Source organism: Ischnura elegans, chromosome X (genome assembly GCF_921293095.1).
Source record: "Ischnura elegans chromosome X, ioIscEleg1.1, whole genome shotgun sequence".
In the NCBI taxonomy this organism is placed as follows: domain Eukaryota; kingdom Metazoa; phylum Arthropoda; class Insecta; order Odonata; family Coenagrionidae; genus Ischnura; species Ischnura elegans.
Window position 1 is genome coordinate 98,197,980 of NC_060259.1, and position 24,913 is coordinate 98,222,892.

Genomic DNA, 24,913 nt, shown 5'->3' on the forward strand with positions numbered 1-24,913 from the left:
TTCTTCTGGATTTTCCTGACGCTTGGAAATGGTATCCCTACCCTCAGTCCGAGGGTCAGTGCGTTCTTTCAACCTTCCATGAATTGAAGACGTCAAAATTTGGTGGCGTCAATCTCCCATCGATGCAACGGGAATCGCACGTGTGGGATGCTCTGTATCCTTATTTGATGGAAGAGCGGCGGAGGTTAGCCAATCACTCGCCCGGCACCCCCTCGGCTCCTTCTGCTTGAAACGCCGCTCCGCTTGGCCGCTTTGCTGCAACTCAATGGCACTAAGAATAAGCATATCCTCATTCAGTTAAATATCTATATTCAAAAGCGCTTAAGGGGGCTGCGCATTATCCCCAGGCTGACGGCGACGTAAAAACATCAATAAGTGAAAAACTTATAAATGAATTTTAATTAAAATCCTGATCCTTAATCAGTGAACAAATTTATTTTAAAGAGATTCGAAACCATGGCTGAATAAATCATCATCATCATTAGTCAATAACCCTAACATTGGTTTGAGTAGCTCTCCATTTCCCCTTGCTGTCCGCTAGACTTTTCATAGTGATGTTTTTCTTCTCTTATGCATCCTTAATTATTTGTCCTATGTAAACCATTCGGGGCCGTCCCTTACCCTTCTTCCCTTCCACCTGCCCTTCTATGATTGCTTTTATAAAGTCATTATACCTCTTGATGAGGCCGACTAAGTTGTTACTTAAGTTTTTAGAAGAGTTTTCTTTTCTCCCACTCTTCTATGCACGTCCTCATTAACTATCTCTTACCGAAACTCGGTGTATTCATTTTATCTTCGTCACTCTTTGGTAGTGCCGAAAATATTGATGCATGGATCATTTGATGGTCGTGTATTACGCGTGATAAACTCTGAGATCGGGGGAGCGATTCTGTTTCTTCATAACGTCGCCCCTACTGCATAATTACGCCCTTAAACTCGTTGGATTCATTTTATCTTCGTTATTATTCGCTAGTGTCGAAAATATTGATGTATTGATCATTTGATAGTCGTGTATTACGCTTGATAAACACAGAGATCGAGGGCGCGATTCTGTTTCTTCATAACGTCGCACAGTGGGCTAAAATCGAAAAAAGCTGGCAAAAACCTCAAAAACGATTTTTTTGAGCTAGGAAGGTGAAACTTCGTATAAATATTCTCAAATAATTGTGCACTACTTGCCAGATTATTTCTTTTCTGTGAATTGACGTTAACAATACATGTGAGGTCAAAGTTGAGCAAATTTAGTGGAAAACGACCACCCAGGATTTTTTCTGAAAATTGCCAAATTTATACTCGTGCGGTGGTTGCATGAATAGTTTTATCGACAAAACTGTTATACCATATTATTTAACACTTTTTCTTCCAATTGAAGGGTTTTCAAAGATTTTGTTTCATCAATAAACATAGATGTATAACAAAATGACGGGGCCTGTTTTCAGCCCATTTGTCGAAATAAAAATCACGTAAACAATTGCTATCGTAGGAATTAGTCATTCAGACCCATCAGAGAACTCAATGTTTTTGGAGCCGAAAATCGATATTTTTTGTTTCATCTGAGATCTTCCCCGATTTTAGGGCTTCACCGAGATTTCCTGAGGCCTGATAATTAACCAGCCAGCCTTAACTTCAGCCCCGTTGATAATTTCTTAGGACCTTTCAGGATTTGAAGTTGTCGAATATCGGTGGCGTAGATCCCGTTAATCGGATAAGCGGGAAGGCCCATGCGTGGGTGCGGTGCTCGTGTTGGTTATTTTTGGGGAAGGTGAGTTGGGAGTGTGAGGGAGAGCGCGGCATCTGGCGGAAGAGGGAGCAGGGTGCGGCAATATGCCCCTCTTTGAGTCTCCGGTGCTATCTACCGGCATGTTTTTTTAATTGGACTCCATCCGCTAGCATAGCCATACCAATCCAAAAAGTTTAAGTGACCTGAAGTTGCCGATAGGCAAAGGAAGAACGTTCCTCGCCCTAAGTATCGAGTGGTGTTGAGGACTTGGGGAAACCGTCATCTTTTTTTAAGAAATGACTTCGTCGGCGTAGTATTTCGAAAGGCAATTTCCGTTTAAGCGACGTAGCTTTGACGTCTGCGCAGAATGAATCAATAGCTCTTCTCAGATTGATAAAAAAACGAAAATAGAAGTGTAGTTTTTCCTATTGCTTGAGCCCTCAAATAGTAGAATCATAATAGGGTAGTTTCCTTCATCAAAGAAAACGAAAGTCATTGATTGCGATTCGTTACCCACCACTAGTGTATTCATAATATAAAAATTATTTGGTTTTAGAAATACCGGTTTAGACGAATGGCAAGGGTCAATTTTAACCTCATTTGAAAAAGATCAGATTGGCGCCCATGTGATGCCACTCCACGTGACGTCACAGGGACCTAGATTCTCTACGAGTAGATAGGAGTTTTACATCGTCTGAGATTACCATTGCATGCATGAGGCACAGAGCTCAGGGAAACATGTCTTAATAATCACCTATTAAAACTGCCTATGGTCGGAAAGTTTCCTTCGTTTGATAAGGTATTAATAATCCTTATTTAAGCCAAGCGCTACCAGCTAGCATGGTACTCAGCTACCTGCTAGCATCCTGCGTCGTATCAGCGCTCAAAGTCTCGCCCCAAGGTCACCTCACTTGCGGCAGCGGGAAGCAGAACGACGTCACGCGGAGATTTTCCGGCATTCATGCTTAGCCGTCGCGTTTTCGCGCGCTTGAAAATTTTCACTTTTCATTTAATCGCGAAAAATAGATATCGTCATTTAAAAATCTAAGAGCGTGAAATACGTACTCCAGGAGTAATAATCTTTCGATTTAGGCAATAAAAAATAATAGGAAACCACCCTATTTAATGCTACATTAATTTTACATGAAGATTAGAATTTATTTCGTCGCAAATGATGGTTTCCAAGCTATGATCTTCAATCCTGCCACTTTGTACTTTTTACTTACTTTTATATTCAGAGAGTATTGGTGCGGCGAAGACTAGGGTCTGATGGATTAATGGAAGCGGTTGTATAGTTGTGTCCACAATAATAAGCGAAATAAACGATTTCCACCTGATACGACCCAGAGTAAATTATATACGAATACAGTTGCGTATGTTTATACTCCATGATCACATTTTGACCACTTGACCTTTGTTAATCACGAGCGACTGCTCTGTTACCAATAAGTTGACGGAATTAATTCCCATGGGCGACAAATTTGCGATTTTTAGCATCATATCATAAATATCGCCGTAATGCCAATGGCGAAGTACCCAATGTAACCGATAGGAAAGACTTTAGGGACCACTGCATTGAATAAGGCCTTGTTTATTCCTTGAAAATTCTGGGAGTAATAACAGGCCCGAGGTCTTATATCTATGCAAACCGTTGAATTGCAGTGTAACAAAGGTTAAGAATACGCTTTTCTTCAGATTCAGCCGTTTAGATAAACACTTGTATTATTTATGCACTCTGCGTCGTGGCAATAATCTTATGGTTGCCATTGACTTTTCTAATGATATAACTGATAACTTCAGGCTTGACTTTGTGAAACATCTTCATATTGGAAATAAATAAATAGAACTTTGTAAGGTTCACTATTATTTTAATATGGACACGACCCGGGTTTCGTAACGTGGTTACATCTTCAGGTGACTTCACTAGTTCATCGGCTTACTAGGTAGCAAATATCATTCACCTCTTCAAGCTTTTTTCCCTATGTTAATGTTTTTCCTGTAAATTTTTCCTCATTTTGTAAATTTAAAAGTCACCTGAAAATGTAACCACGTTACGAAACCCAGGTTGTGTCCATATTAAAATGATAGTGAACCTTACGAAGTTCTATTTCTTAATTTTCTAATGATGCTTCTTCAGTGTCGTATTTGCCTCTCATACTTGAATACTCTCAGCTGGATGAAAGTACTTTGTGGTCGTCAACGTAAATCAAGGAGAGCTTTGCACTAATTAAAGACATTTTAAAAATTTTAGTGTCTAGTCAGTAATCCGTCGTTGCGGGTAACGTGTATTGTCACAATCCCAGCGTCGATCACAAGTGAGGCATAATAAGGCAATTACGAAGCAAGATTGAGACAAGGAAGATAATATAAAATGATTAATCAGTTGTGCCTGTTTGTTTCCAATCAGTCTGTGGACGTTCGAGCTCTCCTAAGCGTCATTACACTACATTTGAGGTGCGCTGAGGAGAACAGATTAGCCCTGTGGCAACAGATATCAGGTGGTTAAGAAAAAGGGCGTAAGAACGGATCATAGCGAACATAGGCGGACTTGGGGGGGGGGGGGGGGGAGCACGTGCCCCCGTAGGCGCATAAAAATTGAAAATATTTTTAATTTGGTCCCGTTATTATTACTGTTTTTTAATATGAGAAGACTGTTTGCCTTTCAGATCCATTTGCCCCCCAGAAACAAGCCTGGATCTACCCTTGATAGTGGAGGCAGAAAATTCAATTCGAACGAATACTAACGAGTGTATTTTTTCGGCATGGATCATACCATATTTTTGTGATTTATTTTCAGATACGACAAACTCTACTCGTTGGTTTTTAGCTATTTTCAATGAAATAAAGACAATTTCGGGAGAGAAACAGTAAAAACCGAGCCATAATCAAAATTGGTGGCATGAGTGCCGTCATGCTGGATGCATCAAAATCTTGAGTATCAAAAGTAACGCACGATTTTTCGAAGAGATTGTTATCTAGCATCGTAGCTCCTGGGTCCATAACCGAATTCTAAAGCTCGACTAACATCAAAGTCTCCAAATACCATACTAAAATAAGAAATAGATGAAAGTTGAAGCCAACAAGGCGTTGGGGTCAATAATGTCGCTGAAATACGCCAATCACTCTTAAAATTGAGCAATTACTTTGAATTTCCCATTGACGTTTATTACACGCCACGCGCCTCGTTTTTTTCTTTAGGCAATGAGTATGGTTCTTTTTTCATTTCGGCATTTGAGAATTTTGGAGTTAGCCTAATTACAGGCTTGCTGGCTACCCAACTTCCTTGAGTGGAAATTATTACCTATATTTACAATCACTTTCAGAAGATTTTCAAAGAGTAAAGACAACGTTTATGACGCCTATACTGCTGCTCACGATAATTTAGTTTCCCTCACTCCATTTGCTGTCCTTGGTTACTCACCGCAAATATTTCAATTGTGCGTGAATATACATGAGATCATGGGGAAAAGTTACTTTATATTTCAAATTTATCATTTTTTTGGTTCCTATTGGATTAAATGATTATTATGTGTGGATTTACTGCGTACTTGCTCCAGTTTTTCAATGTTGGTCTGTATTTTACGTATTGTAAAAATGTGATCTAAATATTTTTTACCTCGTTTCAATGTTTTTATTTTGAGTAAGGGATACTAAATTTCCTGGATCAGCAGAAGTTTTGCCACAAACTTTGTCCTAAAAATTTTGAAAGTGACTGTACATATGTATGGAAGAATGATTACTATGTTATTATTATTTACAACATTCTGGAGCGTAGCCTTGTACGGGGTGGAGAGGCGAACGCCTAAGGAGGATGAGAATAGGCTGAATGTGTTTGAGATGTGGACGGAAGCAAAGGTGAGGTGGCCCAAGAGGAAAAGGTGCGAGGAAATGCTATGACATGGTGGGGGAAGATATGAAACTGCTAGAGAAGATATAGTGATGACAGGGGGTGTGGACGCCGTGACTTTTAAGTGGCGTGAAGATGCTGTGACCGTCATTGAGAGAGGGAAACAGTTGAAGGCAGAGGCAGGGAGAAAGGTTAACGAGGAGAGTGCAGAGTAATAAGCCTAATGATAAATCTTAGAAGTACTGTGAGGGAATGGAGACAGGCGTTGGCGATTACCAGATTGTATTTTCCGTCGTGATAGTGTCACCCGGTGAAGATGAATCTGCTCTGTACTAGTGCAAAGTAACTACTATACGGTCACGTCCGGAATAATTTATTCATCAATTACATAACAATATAAGTAACTAGATAGGTAGATTTCGTCTTCATGATACCCTGCGAGGCTGGGGTATGTGACAGAGGTGAGTATTTATTGCTCTCCTACATGCACTTAGCTACATGCAGATACTACGACAATGATACGAGGTAATTATGTGGCAGAATCGAAGTAAATAAATTGACTTACGAGAGACCAATCTTTAGATCGCGATAAATTCTGTTGTGGTCTTCATTCGTTCACGGGAGGGATGAATTTTTGAACGTTTTCCCAGCCATGGATATAGGTGATTGTCAAACAAGTTATTTGAAAGTAGGGACTACCTAATTCTAAAATCCGCTTGTAATAAAGACGACATTATTATTATTATAGATTCATCTACCTACCTACTTTCCAATAACTGTGTATTTGATCATGAACAAGTACTCCTTGGTCCGTGCCCGAGTATATTTAGCGCACTTCCACCCAGTCGAGGCTGTAAACATGGCCCGTGGGCCCATGTCTCCTTCCCAGAGGCTGTTCCCTGGCGTTCCCCAAGGGTCGCCCTCCACGCACGGTGTATTTGGGATCACGACGCGTGGGGAGGAGCGAAGTGGGCCGCGGCGGGGGTGGGGTGGGGGGCGGGACGCGGAGCCAGCTCCCCCGTCGCCTCCTCAGTGAGCCGGGGGCGGCTGCTGCGAGCATAAGCCCCGTCGCAGCGTGTTCCACGAGGCAGCCGAGTGTCCATGCCGCGCGGGGAATAGACAGCCACCGCACGTCCGGCCGCTCTACGTGCCACCGAGGAGCCGAGGCGGACACAATGGAAGCCATGGGTAAGGGGGCTCTTTATGTATTCCCAGCCCGACCCTTCGCCACTCGCTCTCCGGAATCCATAAAGGCGGTTAGCGTCTCCTCGTGACTCCCTCCGAGGTCCATTCCGCGCCAGGTAGCTCAGGCCTGAGGACCCCGTGAGGCCGACGCCAGGATTCCGCGCTTCGTGCAGAGAAGGCCCGCACCCCTTCGTCCTCCCCGCTCTCCAGGTGTGGCCGGTGAGTTCGACGCGGTCTTCGGGAGCCGCACCCGGCCACAGGGTCCTCGTGGACGCGGTCTCGGAACGCGCATCTTCCGGAGTGCTACGCTATGCAGTGTTGATCGTGTCCATGCGGCTTATCTTTTTCATGTGATCCCTCGCCGTGTTTGCGGTTTGAGTGAGTGGCCCTTATCTCCGTGGGTCCGTAACCAATGCGTTGGTTGTTTGAAATTTCGCTTCGCCGGCGACCCATGAGGCAGTGGAGGTGTCCCCGGTGGAGATAATGGGAGCGAGGCAGAAAGTTTTTGTGCTTTAGTTTATCCGTGAATTTCGTGTTCATGCGTATGATGTTCTGGGATAGCGTCAGGGAAACTACCCCGTCTGAAGGTATTACTAGCAATTAAACCGAAGGTATATACCTCCATTTTTCGTGTATCTCATCTTGGTCGTAAATTCGGCTAATGCCACGGATTTTTGAATACGTAGACTTAAGTTATATTTTGCTAGTCTAAATTTTTTCTATTATTCGCTTGTTAGACATTCCATGAGAAAATATATACTTTTTGTCTTTCCCTATCCCTGTGACCAATATTGTTGGTGGAAATATCCTCATTCATCATCTTCGTCGATTTTAATTATAGGATTAATAATTTCTCTTTTGGTACCTATTTGATGAGAATATTTTCCGAATCTGTGAAGTATATATCCCCTTAAAATGACAAGTCACTAACATTTAAAATATAGCACTTAAATTCGTGAAATTTTTCCATGATTAGTTAATTATGCATTTCTTGAAAGTTTTGCTAATTTCTTTTCTCAATGATATCGATCCAAATTCGCTGTATTCCCTTGAACCTTCGTAATAATTAGGTAAGTTCATCTTGTATAAGCTCTACCGACTACCTAGTCGCACTGCACTCTCTCGCATTTTTATCAATGATTTGAAAACAGCTTTGCCAGTAAAATATTTTTTAAACGACAAAATTTTATCGGGCAAACTTTTAAACTTTATTTTTTACACATTCAATCGTCTCAAATTTTTGCAGATTTGCAATTAAAAATTGTGGAAATAATGAAATTCGTAGACGTTCAATGTTTTTGATGATTTATGGCACTCAAGTGAGCATCCATTAGTTGTTGTGATATCTTCTTATCCAACATCCAATCGAATTTTTTTAGTCCTTATGCCCCTTATCACCTAATATGCTAACTGAAATTGCAATTAGAATCCGCAATTTATCCGGAATGGAGTTTGTCTAAGCTGGCCAGAAAGCCTTCTTAAGGCCTGGTTACACGAAAGATTAACACGTACGGGTTAATATCTAAATGTATGAACGCGAGAATGAACGCCAAAATGTGTAACCACCCAACTTGTGCGAATGCATGCACAGAAAATAGAACCTGTTCTAATTTGGTTCATGCATTCGCACATGTTCCGTTCCGGTCCACCAAAATCATTCACGCAAACGTACATTAACTTGTACGTGTTAATGTAACGTGTAACCAGGCCTCTACTTGTTTTTGATCATCTGCAGTTCTTTTTTTTGACGTTTAAATGATAGAGACCTAATCTAGCCACGTTTGTGCATGGATATTATTGCTTTGTCATTGAAATAAGGCTACATTGAATGATAATGCGAAGTGGTTTGTTGGGCTACGGCCACCTCCAAGGTGACTGCTGGTCCATTTATCGCAAGGGGTGCGAGACTAGAGGGAACGACGGCAACAGAGCAGAGCACAATGCGCACAGATGCTCAGTCATCCCTCGAGCTTTCATACTTCCAAAAGCGTGAGGTAACTGCACCAATGGATAAATGCTTCAAAATTACCTCAAAATCGATCTCTATCCCCCAGAATTCATGAATTTAGTAATTTATCGGTTTTAGTAATTGCTCTGCGTTTGCGATCTCCCGACTATTCCCCTAAAAGCTGCGATATTAAAAAAAATATGTGTTCTATTCTTTAGGTTGCCATAAGCAATATTCAACAGTTAAAATATGTGAGAAAAGTCAGGATTTGAAAATTTTATTTCAAGGTATTTTTCTCATATTTTTGTTCCTATTTGTTGGTTTATGCTAGGTGTTTGCATTGTTTATGCTTTCTAAAAATTAAATCCGTCAATCATGTTCAAGACAAACTTTTTAACAAGCATAATTTTATATAGATACTAAGGTAAATCATAATATGCTTTTTTAACTGTTTAAGATAACGGACTCATGGGTTGTAATAATTATTGCCGCTCGCTCCTCACATACGATTCTGTTTCCTTCTTCATCTCGGAATACGAAGTCCCACAATTCATGGGCCCTGTTCGAAAATAATGAAGGAAAATCCTATTCAAGAAAGTACAAACAGTCTTTTTTTTAAATACTGCGTTGATTAAGTAAATGGTGTTAGTTTTTCAGGGTCGTCGGTGTTGGCATTTTATGGGAAAGTTCCTTGAAATAGTCATAAACATTTCTTTTCGCCTTCCTGCTGAAAATAGAGTATGTGCACTCGGGAGGAATACGATTGAAATGCAGTTTATTCGATAAAGTGTATCGTAAATATCATTACTTTCGATTAACAGCATTAATTGTTGCTTAGTTTGTTTAATAATTACTATTTAATATGCATTGTTTTCGCAACGATATTAGGCAGACGAAAACGCTCATCTATTGGCTCCTCGGTATGTGACGTCATTCTGGTCTATCTCATCAGAGTGCAAGGTGTTTATCGTGTTATGATCGTGTTTATGATTCAATAAACTACGTGTGCATTGGAAAAAGTTGGTGGATCTGATCTGTCTAAAGGGAAATACGTTTAAGTGCTTATCATGGAATCAGGTTTCGTGAGGGTTTCTTCAAATAATATCCCGAAGGTGGATGCTTCAATGATTGACCGTGCTGATTATGTTGGACTATACCTACATGCCTCGGCACGAAGTTTTAATGTTGAACTGGAGCTTTTTTGTGGTCTTATCTCATTCATAATAAAGAGAAATGGACGGGAAAACTCATCGGAAATTAGGTCTAACATAAGTGAATTAAGTAAGAATGTTTACAGTAGGTAATTGGCCAAAAGTTTGTTAGCACGATTCGAAGGTTTACGGTAGTAAAAGTGCCGGTAGGTAGATAACTATCGATATTTGTATTATTGTCATTTCAAATACCGATCATAATTTAATTTATCTATTTAAATATTTTCTATTCTATTATTATTTAACCTACTGACTCGCGAAAAATAATTTTTCATATTCAGTTATGGCCCGTGGTGACTGGATGAATATCCATAGTTAATTATTAAATTGCCGTTACTGAGCTGGGTTCTTCTTCTTCTGGGCTATTTAAGGTTTTAAACGTAAGCACAAATAACTGAAGTTACATTTTGGTCCAGTTTAAGCAGTAATCTGATCTTAATTTCTTTAAAAAAAAACGCACTTTTAGTCGACGTATTTGTTCTTTCGTAGAATTAATGTATTCAAAAGCAGAGTTCTGATTATCTCAATGTTTCTACAAGTTATTTTCAATTCGCTAACATAGATATGTCAGTCAGATGTACATTTGCTTGGTTGAGGTTTATGAATAGCATTTGTGAGGTATATCTAAAAATTGGTTATTGAAAACTTGGTCCGGATGAATGACGGAAATCTCTCGGGCTGGAAATCAAATGTTTGATAGTTAGATCAGACGATTACTTTTCATTCATTCGGTTTCAATATGCTTCTCGAAGCATTTGTTAGCACAATTTAATAATTGGTTCATTTTATATTTCTTCACAGCATAAGTTTATTGGTTTTCAAGATACAAGTGTCTTGTTATGACCGGTTATGACTATCCATTAAGCGAGGAATCCCTGCGCGCGGTGCATTTCCAAAAAGTAGTCCCGACTTGTGATACGTAATAATGAGCTTATTTCACATCCGATTTGGAAAATATTAGCATCACTGTGTTTGGAATTAAATTACAAACATTTTGAATACCCAAACTATCACTTTTTATCGAAAATTAATTTTCCGTTTTTTAGTTAGTAGTACGGGTACAGTTACTAAGTTAGTTACTAATTAGTGACTTAGTTTTCACGAATTAAGTCGTACTATTTTCAAGGATCATCACTGTTTAAGTGTCTCTTAATTTTAATGTCACTATAAATCTGCAAACGAACGCAAATGCGAGAACCGAGGAGTAAGAAATACGATTAGGTAGTTCGAGGTAGAAAACTTGATTGAGTCTTGTCGTCAGCGTAACCGAGAAACAAATGAATTAAAAGATGTAGATGATGGCATGTACACACTTTAAATCTAGTTCATAAGGCATTCCATGGCTTCTTTCCAAACTCAGTATACGCTGTAGAGGGGCTCACCCTAAAGAACTAGGAATGCCTGAGAACACGTCGAACAAAATGACGTCACAGCCTTGAGAATATGGCCGACTGGTGTTTCAGCGCATCATTAATTTTGCAAATTTTAATAATTAATATCTCGCTTAAAAAGTACCTCTCTATTCTCAGACTCGGAATTTAGCCTAATTGAGGTGTAAATTCTTTTTTAAGATCACTTCCCAAAAATGTGCACATACTCTATTGCACCACTGGGAAATATTTAAAAAATATTATCTAATCTTTTGAAACGCATGCATATCTATTCTGCATTGTATAGAAAATTCCTTGAAATGCAATTAGTGGGTGTGTCAAACTAGGGTACCAATACTTGTGTAGCATAGCTGTACTCGGTGACAGTAGCATGCAGTAGAAGCGCAAAGAAACCCGGCCCCTCGCGCTGCTTCACCTCCGATCGCTATCTGTTTGTTATCACATCCGGCAGTTCCCTCTTCGCCCGCCCTGCATCCAACTTCCATTTGTCCGCCATTCTCGCGCTATTCATTTGTCTCATTGCCTCAAACAATCTATTCTCATGCTCCTTTCATTGGCTCCACGATGCCGCACCCTTTGTACAATGATAGACTCCATATCACGCTGTTCATCGTTTCATCCCTTTGCACTCTCGATATCTTCACGATGTCGAAGGATCAAAATTTCAAAATATAAGTGAAATCATCTCGCAATTAGATTTTGAAGCATTTTGAAAACAAAGCTTATGAACGCCTTATAACACTAGGTTTCATTGTGGCCTTTGAATTGTTCTGAAGAATTGAAGTAAAAAGTTTTCTAAAACTACTACTACCGAATTTGGCATTAAGATCTAGAGTTATTAGATTCGGCAAAACGCCGTTCATTGCCGAATTGATGGGTGACGTCTTCACAATACGCGTTTAGGGTTGGTTAAATATCGTTCTAATTTCATTCATAATTTGGATAAGGAAATTTCATTTGAAATTCATTCAACATTTCTGCAGACCAGAGCTCGCCTAACAGACTCCATACCCTTCTTAAGGCTGCATTTTCGCCAGCGGCGTTGTTGTCCGGCAAGGGAAGTGCGGAAGAGCGTTGTACTGCATCGTGTCCCGATCGCTTCCTTTATGTCATTGTGAGCTGCCGGCTGATTAGGAAGTCCCTGCTGGGCGATCGTGCTCATTAGGCGGACGATTTTGGGTCGCTTCTCACTGAGTAGGGCTGCTAATAGCCGATGACAGTTGATCCGGGGGAAGGTCCTCCTTCACTGAAGCTTCCGCCCATCTCCGTTGGTTGCTTCTATTTCGGCGAAAACTTGTGTGCATCTCAAATTTTCTTATATAAAATAATTTTTACATGAACCTATAGGTGAAATCCATATTTTATGGACAGATCGAGCATATTTGAGTTAATATACATCAATAATGACAAATAATGGCATTCAAACCGCAATGTGAGCGTCAATTCTTATATTCTCATTTTTCATCACTAACCATAAGATGAATTATTAAGGAACCACCTGAAACTTAACCTTGAGAGGGTCACCCAAAAATTTAATTTGCACCCTTAAACCTGGAAAGAATGGATGTTTGCACCGTGAATTTTTTTCAAGGTGTGTATCATGTTGAATAAAAACTTTTAGGCTGTGTCGCCGCGTCAATTCTTGTGTGACCCCTACGTTTCCCGACCGATTCTGGTCGCTTTCACAAGGGATTCTAATTTTGAATTAGAACAACTTGAGAAAGCGACCAGCATCGGTCGGGAGACGTTGGGGCCACCCAAGAATTGATGCGGCGACATAGCCCAAAAGTTTTTATTCGACATGACGAGCACCCACGAAAGTTTTGACGAAGAGGCTTTGTATCGTTCAAGTACCCTTGAGCCCGTAATTATCAATTGCTTCCGGGTTTAAGGCTGTAAATACTATTTTTGGGTATACACTAAATTTCAGGTGGTTCGTTAATAATTCATTTTAGTGATTGAAAAAGCGAATATTAGTATTGCGGTGGCATATTGTGGATTGAATGTCAACAGCCATTATTATCGATGTATTTGTACCAAAAATCATGGTCGATCTTAGAGGAAAATATGAATTTCAATTTAAAAGTTTTGCATACAATATTTTGAAAATTTAATGAAACTGAAACATAAAATGAAACAACGTGAAAAAACACAACTAATATTTAATCGATTAGACTAATACTGCTGGGTATTACCATGATAATATATTCACTTGGAGGAAAAAGAGGTGAACTGGGGTACCCTTATCGTCAACCACCCTCCGCGACTCCAATTGTGGCCATATGCTGATAATTGCACCTCGTTTCCTAATAAATACCATACTATCAAAAAAAATATAGAAAAATTCCCTCTGCCGTTCTTTGCAAGTAAATGTGCTATGAGATTTACTTCGATATTTGTATATCTCGACTCGATGCTAGCGATGGCTCCAGATTCCAATAGAAGCTATGATTTTTCGTCACCAAAAATCTTGAAAATCGTTTGATTTCCATTCAAATTCGAGTTATTAAGTGCAGTGCAATCAGTAACCCGGCCCTGACACGTCCAGTAATTCGGCGTGTAGGGCTGGCGACCTCCCTTCCGCTAGCATAATTTCGTCAGTTTTAAATAAATGATTTTCAATCCATAGTAAGTATTTGTTTTATAACTCTGTATGTAACTAATTCCCTTATGACTTCCACGCTGCATATTCGAATGAGGTTAAACTGTTCTTTGCGGAGTCACAGTGATGTCCAGGGTTAATTCTCCCATTATCGACCATAATCTTTATTATATATTTGGCTATCTACCTTGACTCACACCCTAAGTAGTTGGGACAGTTGGAGTCACAATTTGTATTTAATTGCAAAATTACGCCTTAAAACGTTTTTTGTGCACCGTGTTTGTTTCCTGTACGTTTCCAATAATCCGGCCATGCCACGGCTGCAAATGTGTTGGATTACCCAGATCGCACTGTACAATTATTTATTCATCTACTAAGAATAAACTATTTCTATGCTAATGTTTCAAAAATAATTATAAATTTTGTTTCATTTGCAAAACTTTGCCTTGTATCGCAAGAATATTGGTAATCGTGATTTGCTCATCCCTGTCTATCTTTTCAGACAACCCGTCCTACTTCACCCTCCCGGCGTCGGGAGCGGCATCCCTCCGCGCCGCCGGCGGTCGCTTCCTGCGCATCATGGGCGCCACCCACTCCTCCGCCTCCTCCACCACGTCCTCCGGCGGCGCGGCGAGCGGCACCCGCGTGCACTCGGCGCCAGCCACGCCCACGGCCGAGGCTGCCGCGCCGCTCCGCTCCCCTTCCGCCGGTCCCACATCCCGCCGCTCCTTCCGCTTTCTGGTGCCGTCTTCGCTGGGCGGCGCGGCGCGCGGCACTCGCGCCGACATCCGGCAACTGGTGATGGGCCATCCGCGGCTGCCGGTGGACGCGGAGCCGGTGGCCGCCGACGAGCCGCCCCGCGCCCGCCGCTCCTCCCGAGACTCGGACTTCGCCGACGACATGGTGTACTACAACCTTCCTGCGCCGCCGCGGCCCGAGGGTGCACGGGGAGCGGCAGGTCCGGGTGCCGAGGCGGCCATCCCCTGCGGCGCCGACGAAACGGACGGTGCGGGGGCGCAGTACTACAATTTGTGCGCGGGCCGGCGCCGTCACTCCATCGGCACGTTCGTGGTGCGGGAGGGTCGTGCGGCGCGTGGGGGAGCGGGACGCGAGGAGCCGCGGGGGAGCGGCACGTGGGGCGCCCGGCGGAAGGGCGAGGGTGCGGTGGGTGCAAGTAGCCGCGCTTGGGGCTCGCGGGAGGTGCGGGATGGCTCGCACGAGTGGAGGCACCACGCGCGCAAGAGATGCCATCGGTGCAGCAGCAAAGGTAAGCAAGCTCCTTCCCTCTCTTCGCCGCAGACCAGGGTGCGGAGGAAATCCAAACTAGGACGATTTTCAACTCCTGAACTGGGCCGGAAATAGGAGTTAGTTCTGTTAGGGGGGCAAAGAACAGTTTCCCTGATCTTTGCCCCACCCGAGGAATCCCCTGATCCCTCCCTCTATCCCACCACTAAAATATCATACGTCCGTAAGCTATTTTTTTGAGATGCGGTTGTTGAAATTGCACACTGTGTGTTTGCTATTAAGAAGTTTTATTATATTTATTGTTTAATAATTCATTAATTCATAGTTATTGTTGAATAAATTAATTAGAAAAATTAAGAAACTTTTATTTAATAACCTTTTCAAATTTTGCCGCCCTGAAATCCGCCGCCCGGGGCACCTGCCCCCTTTTCCCCGTCCTAGTTCCGCGCCTTCTCCTAAGCATATGGCCAACAATGAAATGGAAAAATCCCAGTTTACGCGATCCCCCACCCTTCCTCTCTGGCCTTTTTTTGCTCGGGGGATCGCAATGAGCCCATTCTGACGACGGCTTTTGTTTACTTGTATAGTATACTGAGAGAAAATGGTGTTTCCATTGAATTTAATACTTAGGACGAAAGCTCATAGATTTCATGCAATCCATTTAAATTTACTCAATATACAATTTCTTCAATTTTGACAGAAATATTTTAGTCGTGAGTTTCAATGTTGTACAAAGTATTTAGTTACTATGTAGCCACCTTTAGTGCTCTGTTTGTTTACTCAGAGGGTTCACACTCTATGAATCTGATTTACATCATTTTCTATTTGAGAATGCTAATTTTATAATACAAATTTTCCTCGATCAAATGTATATAAATATTATCCTTGGTATTTTTTTGCTCTTGAAAAATATTTAGTTTACGTCATCATGTGTGATCGTTCTTCTTCCTTATTTAAGCCTGTATCGCACCATCATTTTTTCCGCCCCTTTCGAGGGACAGCTCCAGTGATCGCTCCAATGATGACGGAAAAATGATCGTCTCCCTTCGATCATTTCCCGCGATGGCTCCAGAGATTTGAATTCATATTTTGTAACGCTACGTAGACTTTTAACCAATTATAACCCAATTTTACTTCTGAGCAACACCAAAAATGTAAACATTTTTAGCCGTATTTAGGAAATACTTAAACTACGTATCATTTTGTGGTGAACATTTTAATGACGAAACATTTATCTGCCACGATGATTATGATTGAGTGCAAAATTTTCAAGTTTTCAAAATTTCAAAATTTTCAAGTTTTCAAGTTTTCAAAATGAAATCTTGAAATTTGATTTCTCCCAGAAGAAAGTCTGGCTTAAGGCCTGTTTACATGATACATCAACTCATACGAGTTAATGTCTGTTTGCATGAATGATTTTTGTGGACCGTAACGGAACATGTGCGAATGCATGAACCAAATTAGAACAGGTTCAATTTTCTGCGCATGCAATCGCACAAGTTGGGTGGTTACACGGTGCATTATGGCGTTCATTCTCGCGTTCATACATTTAGGCATTAACGCGTACGTGTTACTGTACCGTGTAAACAGGCCGTTAGAGAGGGTTAATGGAATGACAATTGTGAGTGCGACGGAAGAAGCGATGAATAAAGGGACGGACGTGAGTTTCACAGAAGTATGGGTTGAGCGTTTAGTTTTTTGGTCCCTGATGAACTATTGACGGAGCTATTACACAGATAGATGGAAAAAATGATGGCGCGATTCAGGCTTTACTTGGTGCATTTCACCGAAGTCTCTCCGGCTGCATGCTTCAACTTTTCGTGGCTCGCCCTTTAAAATCATTGTTTTTGGATCCACCGCTGCTTTATTTGCGTTGGAGTTGGATTGATTAATTGGACCAGCTGCTGACCAAGCTTTCGGTGGACCCGATCATTTATCTTCGTACCCATTTCATGCTTGTCGTATTCCCTAACGATATTTAATCTCATCGATTTAATAATCATTATTATTCATTTATGGACGTCGAAGTTGAAGATAATTGAAAAAGAATATACGTATTTGCTGAAACTAGATAATACCATAGAGTAAGTATATATACTTACTCTATGATAATACTTATCCAAGGTGATGGTTCTTAATAGCTCAATATTTATATTCACATTTACTCCAAGCTCTCTGAAGGGCGCGCAGTGATTATATCTCTTCAAAGATAATCCACGAAACTATTTGCTAATATATCTTCTTTTATAAGGGAAAGGTTATTAAATTATGATTGAATGTGGTGGAAAACTAAAAATATTTGAATTATTTATGTAAAATGTTGATTATATTTCATATTCCTTAAAATGTGATTAGATACTAATGGCTTCTTTCTCGTGAACGAGATAATGTCGAAAGGTAATAAAATGCAGATGGGCATTTTAATCCTTATTTAGGCGCGCTTCACTTGATGATATAAGTGAGAGCGTGGGGCATTTTTAGACGCCACGGGCGGGAAATATATCTTCTTACCTGAAATTAACTAATTTTAAAAAAGCGGCTGTGTACTTACTAGCTGTGTAAAACTACTATGGGAAATTACCAAATATTTCAGTTCGTAACATTATTTATTACATAAAACATTGCATTTGAAAAACACTGGGGATCTTAAAATACCCCACGAGCCTTTTTTTATGGATAAATACTTGTCATATTACTTGTTACAACGGTATATGTACAATGACAATACTGCTCAGGTTTTAACGTACCTTTCCCTATTATCAGTATTAAAATTAATGTTGTTGAATCTTGTGTTGCTGCGTAAATGCGTGCTGATTTTTTGCTATCGATGTCACACATTTCAAATACTTAGATGACGTATTTCCGCTACCGGATATTTCTGTATTTTCACCAGTGTTTCCTCGAATAGGGGGAGGCCGGAAGCATTTGTCAACCGAGTCGTTTCGTACATGAATTCGAAAGTTCCATATTTATTACACATTTCTTCAGAGTACATGGAATTCGAGTGTTCATATTTAAGGAATACATTCCTCCGGGAAGGGATGTCATGAGATCTCATTCAGGCATCCATTGGTTATTTTATTTTTAAAGGGAATTACGCGCATTAAATAATTTCTGTTATTTGCCAGTTATGAATTTCAGGCTTTTTTGTGAAAATTCATTTGCAAGATGTAAATATTTTCTTTCTTTTTTCCTAAGTTGTAGTTAATGTCATGTAATGGAAGGTTAAGCTGTTTTTCGTAATAGTTAAAGTTTGATGTTCCCCAAGTACTCATTATTATGCCGAAATATGGCGGAACGCGTCGGTCTACTTTACTTAATTTGTGGAAACTGGACATAGGGTACGGTTATGTCCTTTACCTGGTATTGCCCAGCGGTATTGCATAATAGTCCAACACATCGAAATGAAAAGTAACAATGAGCTTTTTGAAGTCATAGCGCAGTTTTTATATGCCATGTCTCATGAGGATTGTGCAGTGAAAATTGTGTCGGAAATAAGGCTGCTTTTTAAACTGTGGTCAATTGCACACTGTTTACTTTTATTTCGATCTGCTATCGGTTTCACCGAATCATTCATGGTACCATCACATTCCCAAGTTATTCAAGATGATTTGTAAACCGTCATGAACTTTTTCTTTTTATGATTTCATGTGTGTAAAATTTCTCTTTTTTCAAGCCTTATGACAGGAAATACTCATCTATATCATGGTTTATTTCATTAAAAATGCTGTGGTTTTTATTTAAGATTTTTGATAATCATTCATCGTGCCTTGGTAAGCCACCTTGCCAGTTGACTACCGTGGATCTAGACATTTCCTATTAAGGGTCCCAATTACTATCCGAGATTAAAGCGGAAAAAGAATAAAATATTAGATAATGATCATTTTAGAGTAACTGGTGTCGATTCTCAATTGTCATATTTTCGTGTTTTTTCTTTAAATTTGGACTCCTCTGGAAAACATGGCTTCTAAATCTTCGAATTCAATTAGGTGGCAGTTACGATAACTTTCAACCTTTCGTGGACAATACGTTCAAGAAATATAAGTGGCCTGGCCCTAAAGATACATCGGTTCGTCAAGTGTGTCGTGGGAAGATTTTCGAACGAAAAAGTGACAGGGAGGTGGTGCCTCGTCAGGCCGTAATTCGAGTGCATGGAACGCTCGGGGAAAATTTATTTAATGTTGAGCGTAATAGTAAACAAAGTATAGCTTCACTAATCGTCCAAAACCACTACGAGCGAACAAAGAGCGTTACCCGATTTTTCGTGAATTATAATGGCAGCCACTATAGATTAGGAGGCTACCTTCTAGGCTTAGGCAACTTGGGCAATTAAGAACAGGAATCATTCAGAGTGAGACGGGGAGTTCCAGCTTAGAGCCTCAGTATATTAATGGTTCAAATAGAAACGATTAAATAAGAGAGGTGTTTTGCCGATCGGATAGGTATAAGATTTTTTTTCCGAAGAACAATAAGGACTTATATAATGGAATTCCATGTAGAATTTATAATAGATGCCAAGAGAGTAGTCATATCACTCCCACGCGAATCATTTTGGGAGTGGGTTGTTCTCTAGCCCCCCTCACCACATGTCTGTTGAATCGACTTGTTAATCTATAGAAACTCTCTTACTTTGTCGATCTCCCTCTAGGAAGTACTTATGAAATCATAGTTTATTTCGAAGCAAACACTCTTTATTTTAACTGTTGGGGATCATTCTTTATTGAAATTTTCCTAAGACGCGTTAAATGCTTTTGGAAAAATGCAACTGCCTTTTATTTCAATATGTCGAACTCTACTATATCACGCCTGAATCGGTTGAACGTATCATTCATTATGCCTCGGTGGTTGTTCTGCACAAAACCTGCTTAACCTGGACTTCTCTGGTAAAGCGTGGATTCCGACGCTTCGACACGTTTTCCTTGAGGGAGGTGAACACAAGGATGCCTCGTTCTGCCACTTTTTTTAAGGAGCGAATCGTAATACCCGGCAAAAGTTGCGTACCCGGAGGGGTATTACAGATATGATTTTTTTTTCAAAATCGGTTAATATCTCTGTTCGCCATTTTGTCTTGAAATTTCGAAATTTTCAACGAAAAACGTTAAAAATGTAAATAATTTAAATTTGGTTTCAGCAAGCACTCTTTTTTCCAATGGTGTATAACATTGGTCTTTCCTTGATATTTAAGACCAACTACGTCAGCTCTATTCCTTTTAATAGTCGAGAAAATGACCTTTTATCGTGTCCCCGAAAGCAGTTTTTGTAGGTAGGCAACCCGCAACACGCATTGTCATTCTACTCTATGTATGCGATAAATGACGCGAAATAGAGATGTTTTTCAGTCAAAAACGTGTAAATGATGTCTGAAGTAGTCAAGAGTAGTCACTAGGGTGAGTGTATGCTCTTTTATGCCATCGCCGACTATATTGACCATATTTTCGTGTAAGAAGATATCACTGAAGTTTCTGTCAAGGTATGTGCCGTTTAGAAAAAAGCGTCTATTTTAGTAGTTACGTAAACCAGAGTACTTCAACTTATCTCACGCTACATGATGAAAACAATATGGCAAATAAACTCCTATAGAGTAAAACGGTATTTCAGAAAACATAGGAAGACTTATAAAAGTCTTTTACTAAGGAGGCGACGAAACTATTTGATATAGCCTTCTGCAAATGTGCCAACTTTCCCAATTGTGTCTGACACAAGAAAAAAATGTTTCTATCCTAGAGTACCAGTTCCTAATGGAACAGCGAGGTCCAAGAATAATCCGAATTGGAACTGTTGACATCCCTACGTCAAAAAACGCGAGAAAGGGCTGAACGTAACCATATAAATGAGAGGCTTAAACTCAAATCATCTGAATCAACGGTTGTCGTATTTGAATGATTGTGAATAATTTGAGGATACTCAAGTTGATGAGGAAAACCATGACGAGTGGTGCGCTAAGGATGTGTCATTTACCAAACCAAGAGAAAGAAAGTCCATAGTCGAATTAGACTTGACTAACAATAAGACTGCCATAATTCACCAGAGATATAGCGTAAGTGGGGGGGGGGGGAGGGCTGCAGCACACATTACATCCACTGTACTTAACGCAGCTTTAAAAGCTGGAATTATAGTTCAAGACCAATATAGCGACATAACGTTAAGCAATATAGTTCTTGGGTATGACGGGACGAACACCAATGCGGGCTGGAAGGGTGGTTTCCTGCGAAAATTGGAAGAAATGTCGGGAAAACCTATGCACTGGGCTATTTCCCATCTGCTTTTCATTGAGTTGCCGTTTCAAACTCTCTCCGCCCACATTGACCGCGCTTTTTCCACCCCGTATTAATACACAGCTAACATAACTAGTTTCAAAACTGCCTGAATGTGAAAAGCTCCTAGTGGTGTCATTTCATCTCATAAGTTGTGACTTGCCAAACGTAAGTAAAAGTACTCCTTAGTAAAAGACTTATAAGTCTTCCTATGTTTTCTGAAATACCGTTTTACTCTATAGGATTTAATTTGCCATATTGTTTTCATCATGTAGCGTGAGATAAGTTGAAGTACTCTGGTTTACGTAACTACTAAAATAGACGCTTTTTTCTAAACGGCACATACCTTGACAGAAACTTCAGTGATATCTTCTTACACGAAAATATGGTCAATATAGTCGGCGATGGCATAAAAGAGCATACACTCACCCTAGTGACTACTCTTGACTACTTCAGACATCATTTACACGTTTTTGACTGAAAAACATCTCTATTTCGCGTCATTTATCGCATACATAGAGTAGAATGACAATGCGTGTTGCGGGTTGCCTACCTACAAAAACTGCTTTCGGGGACACGATAAAAGGTCATTTTCTCGATTATTAAAAGGAATAGAGCTGACGTAGTTGGTCTTAAATATCAAGGAAAGACCAATGTTATACACCATTGGAAAAAATGAGTGCTTGCTGAAACCAAATTTAAATTATTTACATTTTTAACGTTTTTCGTTGAAAATTTCGAAATTTCAAGACAAAATGGCGAACATAAGATATTAACCGATTTTGAAATAAAATCATATCTGTAATGCCCCCCCGGGTACGCAACTTTTGCCGGGTATTACGATTCGCTCCTAAAAAAAGTGGTAAAACGAGGCACCCTAGTGAACACTGCCTGAATCCGACGCCGCATAGTGGTCCCAATTAGAAAAAAGCTGGACAAAATTAATTACGCCGTTATTATCATGCATATATTTCACCTAAAGGTCTATTTGCATTGTTTTTTATCCGATAATTCTGGATTTATAACTATTTTATGTATTTGCATTACTTTTTTTGTTATTTCACATTTTGTTTAAACAATTAATTTTTTAACAATGGAATTTGAGATTATCCATGCGATAGTAAATAAAAATTATAGATCTTGTACAACTGAATGAGTTATTTGAAACACATATGCATATAAAATGAACTACATTGTTTATTTTTGGACAATCTTTGAACAACTGATTTTGAATGAACTAAGAGAACATTTTCTACTTTCTCATATGTTTGATCGTATTTGATGCAAATAATTAGCTAATATTATTTGAAAATTTATATTGTAAGTCTATTATTAATATTACTGTACAGCATTAATTGTTTAAAGAATTATTACATATAATTCTACTTAAGTAGAAAATTTTATAGTTCTTTGAAACGTACCATTGGATTTGGAAGCAATTGTAAAGGGGGTTCCTTATTTCATAATTTTCAATGGAGACATTATTACAAGCATTGAAATGTCATAAAAAATATCTCATAACTTCTATAACTCAAGTTAAACGGCAAATTTATTGTCACGCTTGCAATAAGCTCTTTACGCGGTTGGGCATCAATTTAACGGGCACATGATTTGATACGAAAACTTAAATGAGATTTTCCATTCATTTGGGTTTTTTAATGGTCAAAGAAATGATTCAAAAATGTTCCTTTCTTTCTCAGTCATTTACGAAAAAAATTCAAATACATTCATAACCACTATCCGACAAACCCTCACCACTGTCTTCCTCACTCTGCTCACTCAATTCTTCCAGGATTAGTAAACTCTTTACCTCGGCTGGTAATTGAAGTAATTTCCTTCTTTGAACCTTAGAAATACTTGATATCATTCGGTCTAAAGTTAGGAGTAATCTTTTAAACAGGTCTTCATTCGTTGCAACCCTGGAAAATTTCCTTGTATGGTGCTCCCTGAATCTTCTTAAGCCCTTGTTCCTCGCCTCCATTGCCTCCTCGGACAAGCGGCCGATAGGGAGGGTAGCTTCTTCTATGTATATCACTCTAAACTCAGTACAAATTCCGCTTTATATACTTACCGGATGTACTGTGTAGACTTTTAAATAAGGGGGAGGAAATTTCAACTTCTCGTTTAGCCAATGAGCGAACTGTCTTCTAAAAAACCGGTCACTTCTTTGACTTTCCTTCCACCGGCTAAGATAATGTAAGAAAAAAACACTTCTCTGCAAATTTTTTCAGGATAACTTTTGAATTAACGTCCTCATCTAAGTCTAACTTGTTGCTCAAGCAGTCCAATGCGTGTTGTTTTTTAAACGAAACAGACCCATTTCCACTTTCAAGAAAATTTTCATGCATCTCAAGACGCGTGAAATAAATCAAATACCCCTATTGCACCAAAAATAATAGCATAATTGTTTGGCAGGGGTTATCGAACAACACTACACTAAAACACTCTGGGCACTCTTCTTCAATCCTGCAAGTCTTCTTTACAAAACTTCGAGGATACTCGGCATCTTCTACGCTTGAGGAAACTAACGCACTTTCACGTCTTTTCTTTGGCAAAATCTGAGTAGAGCTGAGTTTTGGCGAGAAAATTTCGGGCAAGCGATGTCTAGAAGTAATTTGGGTTTTCCATATTGTAATGCCGGGTCTACATTAGTACCTTAAGTGACCACTTAAGTTGGTTCTCTACTTAAGGTGGTAGTGTAGGTGTCACCAGCTTCCTTTAAGTACACCTCATCTTAACTCACTTATAACCCATACTTAAATTGCGTAGGCAACTGTTTCCGCGCGGTTGACGCATTTCAAGTATTGTAAATGGCACTTAATAATACCCATCCCACCCCTGAATCATCCCGTTGATTATGTTCCAAGTTCTGCTGTATTCCATGATGTGGTTATTTAGCGTTCTATTTCGTTAGTTAATTTTCTAGTGTTGGGGTTATTAAAACGACGAATTTATTTTGTGGAGCTTCTCATCGTATTGTTTATTTTATTTCCATGAAAAGTAATTGCTATGGCTGTGCTTACGGTGACAACCGTTTTATAAAAATTAGAAACGTTTTAAGGATTTTTAAGACTGAGACGACGGCAGAGGATCCGGTGAAACATTTAAGCTTCCTAGGTGTCATAATCGAAAATAACGTAAACGAGTGCACTTAGTAAACCCATACACTGCTATTGAAACCATTGCATAGGGCTTCAATTTTTGGGGATGCCGAGGAGGATAAGATATGGCGATTTAAATGGACGTGGGAGGAATTAAAGGTTAAAATTTAACATCAATGGTTTTAATAAAGGAGTAGAATTTGACTGAATGTAAGTGTTTTCGTTTGCGTTATTAATATGTCATTCCACTGATTCCACGAAGTCAAGCTTAGCAATTCTAAATTCCTCTGGCTCCATCACCTCTCGCCAAATAGCGTTTGCTCATGGACTGAAATCGGTCTTTCCTTTTAACCTTCTTAATACAAAACGGTTAATTCACGGGGTTTGGAAGTTTATTTCAAATATTCGT

The 24,913-nt window shown here is 39.8% G+C and overlaps 1 protein-coding gene across 3 annotated transcripts in view; it reads left to right on the top strand.

Moving 5' to 3' along the window:
* Positions 1 to 6,615: 6,615 nt before the first annotated feature.
* LOC124171042 overlaps positions 6,616 to 24,913 on the top strand; it is a 130,282-nt gene continuing 111,984 nt past the window's right edge. For 2 of the 3 annotated variants that reach the window (XM_046550188.1, XM_046550189.1), the window contains exons 1-2: positions 6,616 to 6,755; positions 14,407 to 15,171. In XM_046550188.1, coding sequence (XP_046406144.1) covers positions 6,743 to 6,755; positions 14,407 to 15,171 — 778 coding nt within the window. In that variant the 5' untranslated portion in view covers positions 6,616 to 6,742. Of the gene's footprint in view, positions 6,756 to 6,884; positions 6,972 to 14,406; positions 15,172 to 24,913 lie in introns of those variants that run through there. The other variant, XM_046550190.1, reaches the window with a different exon arrangement.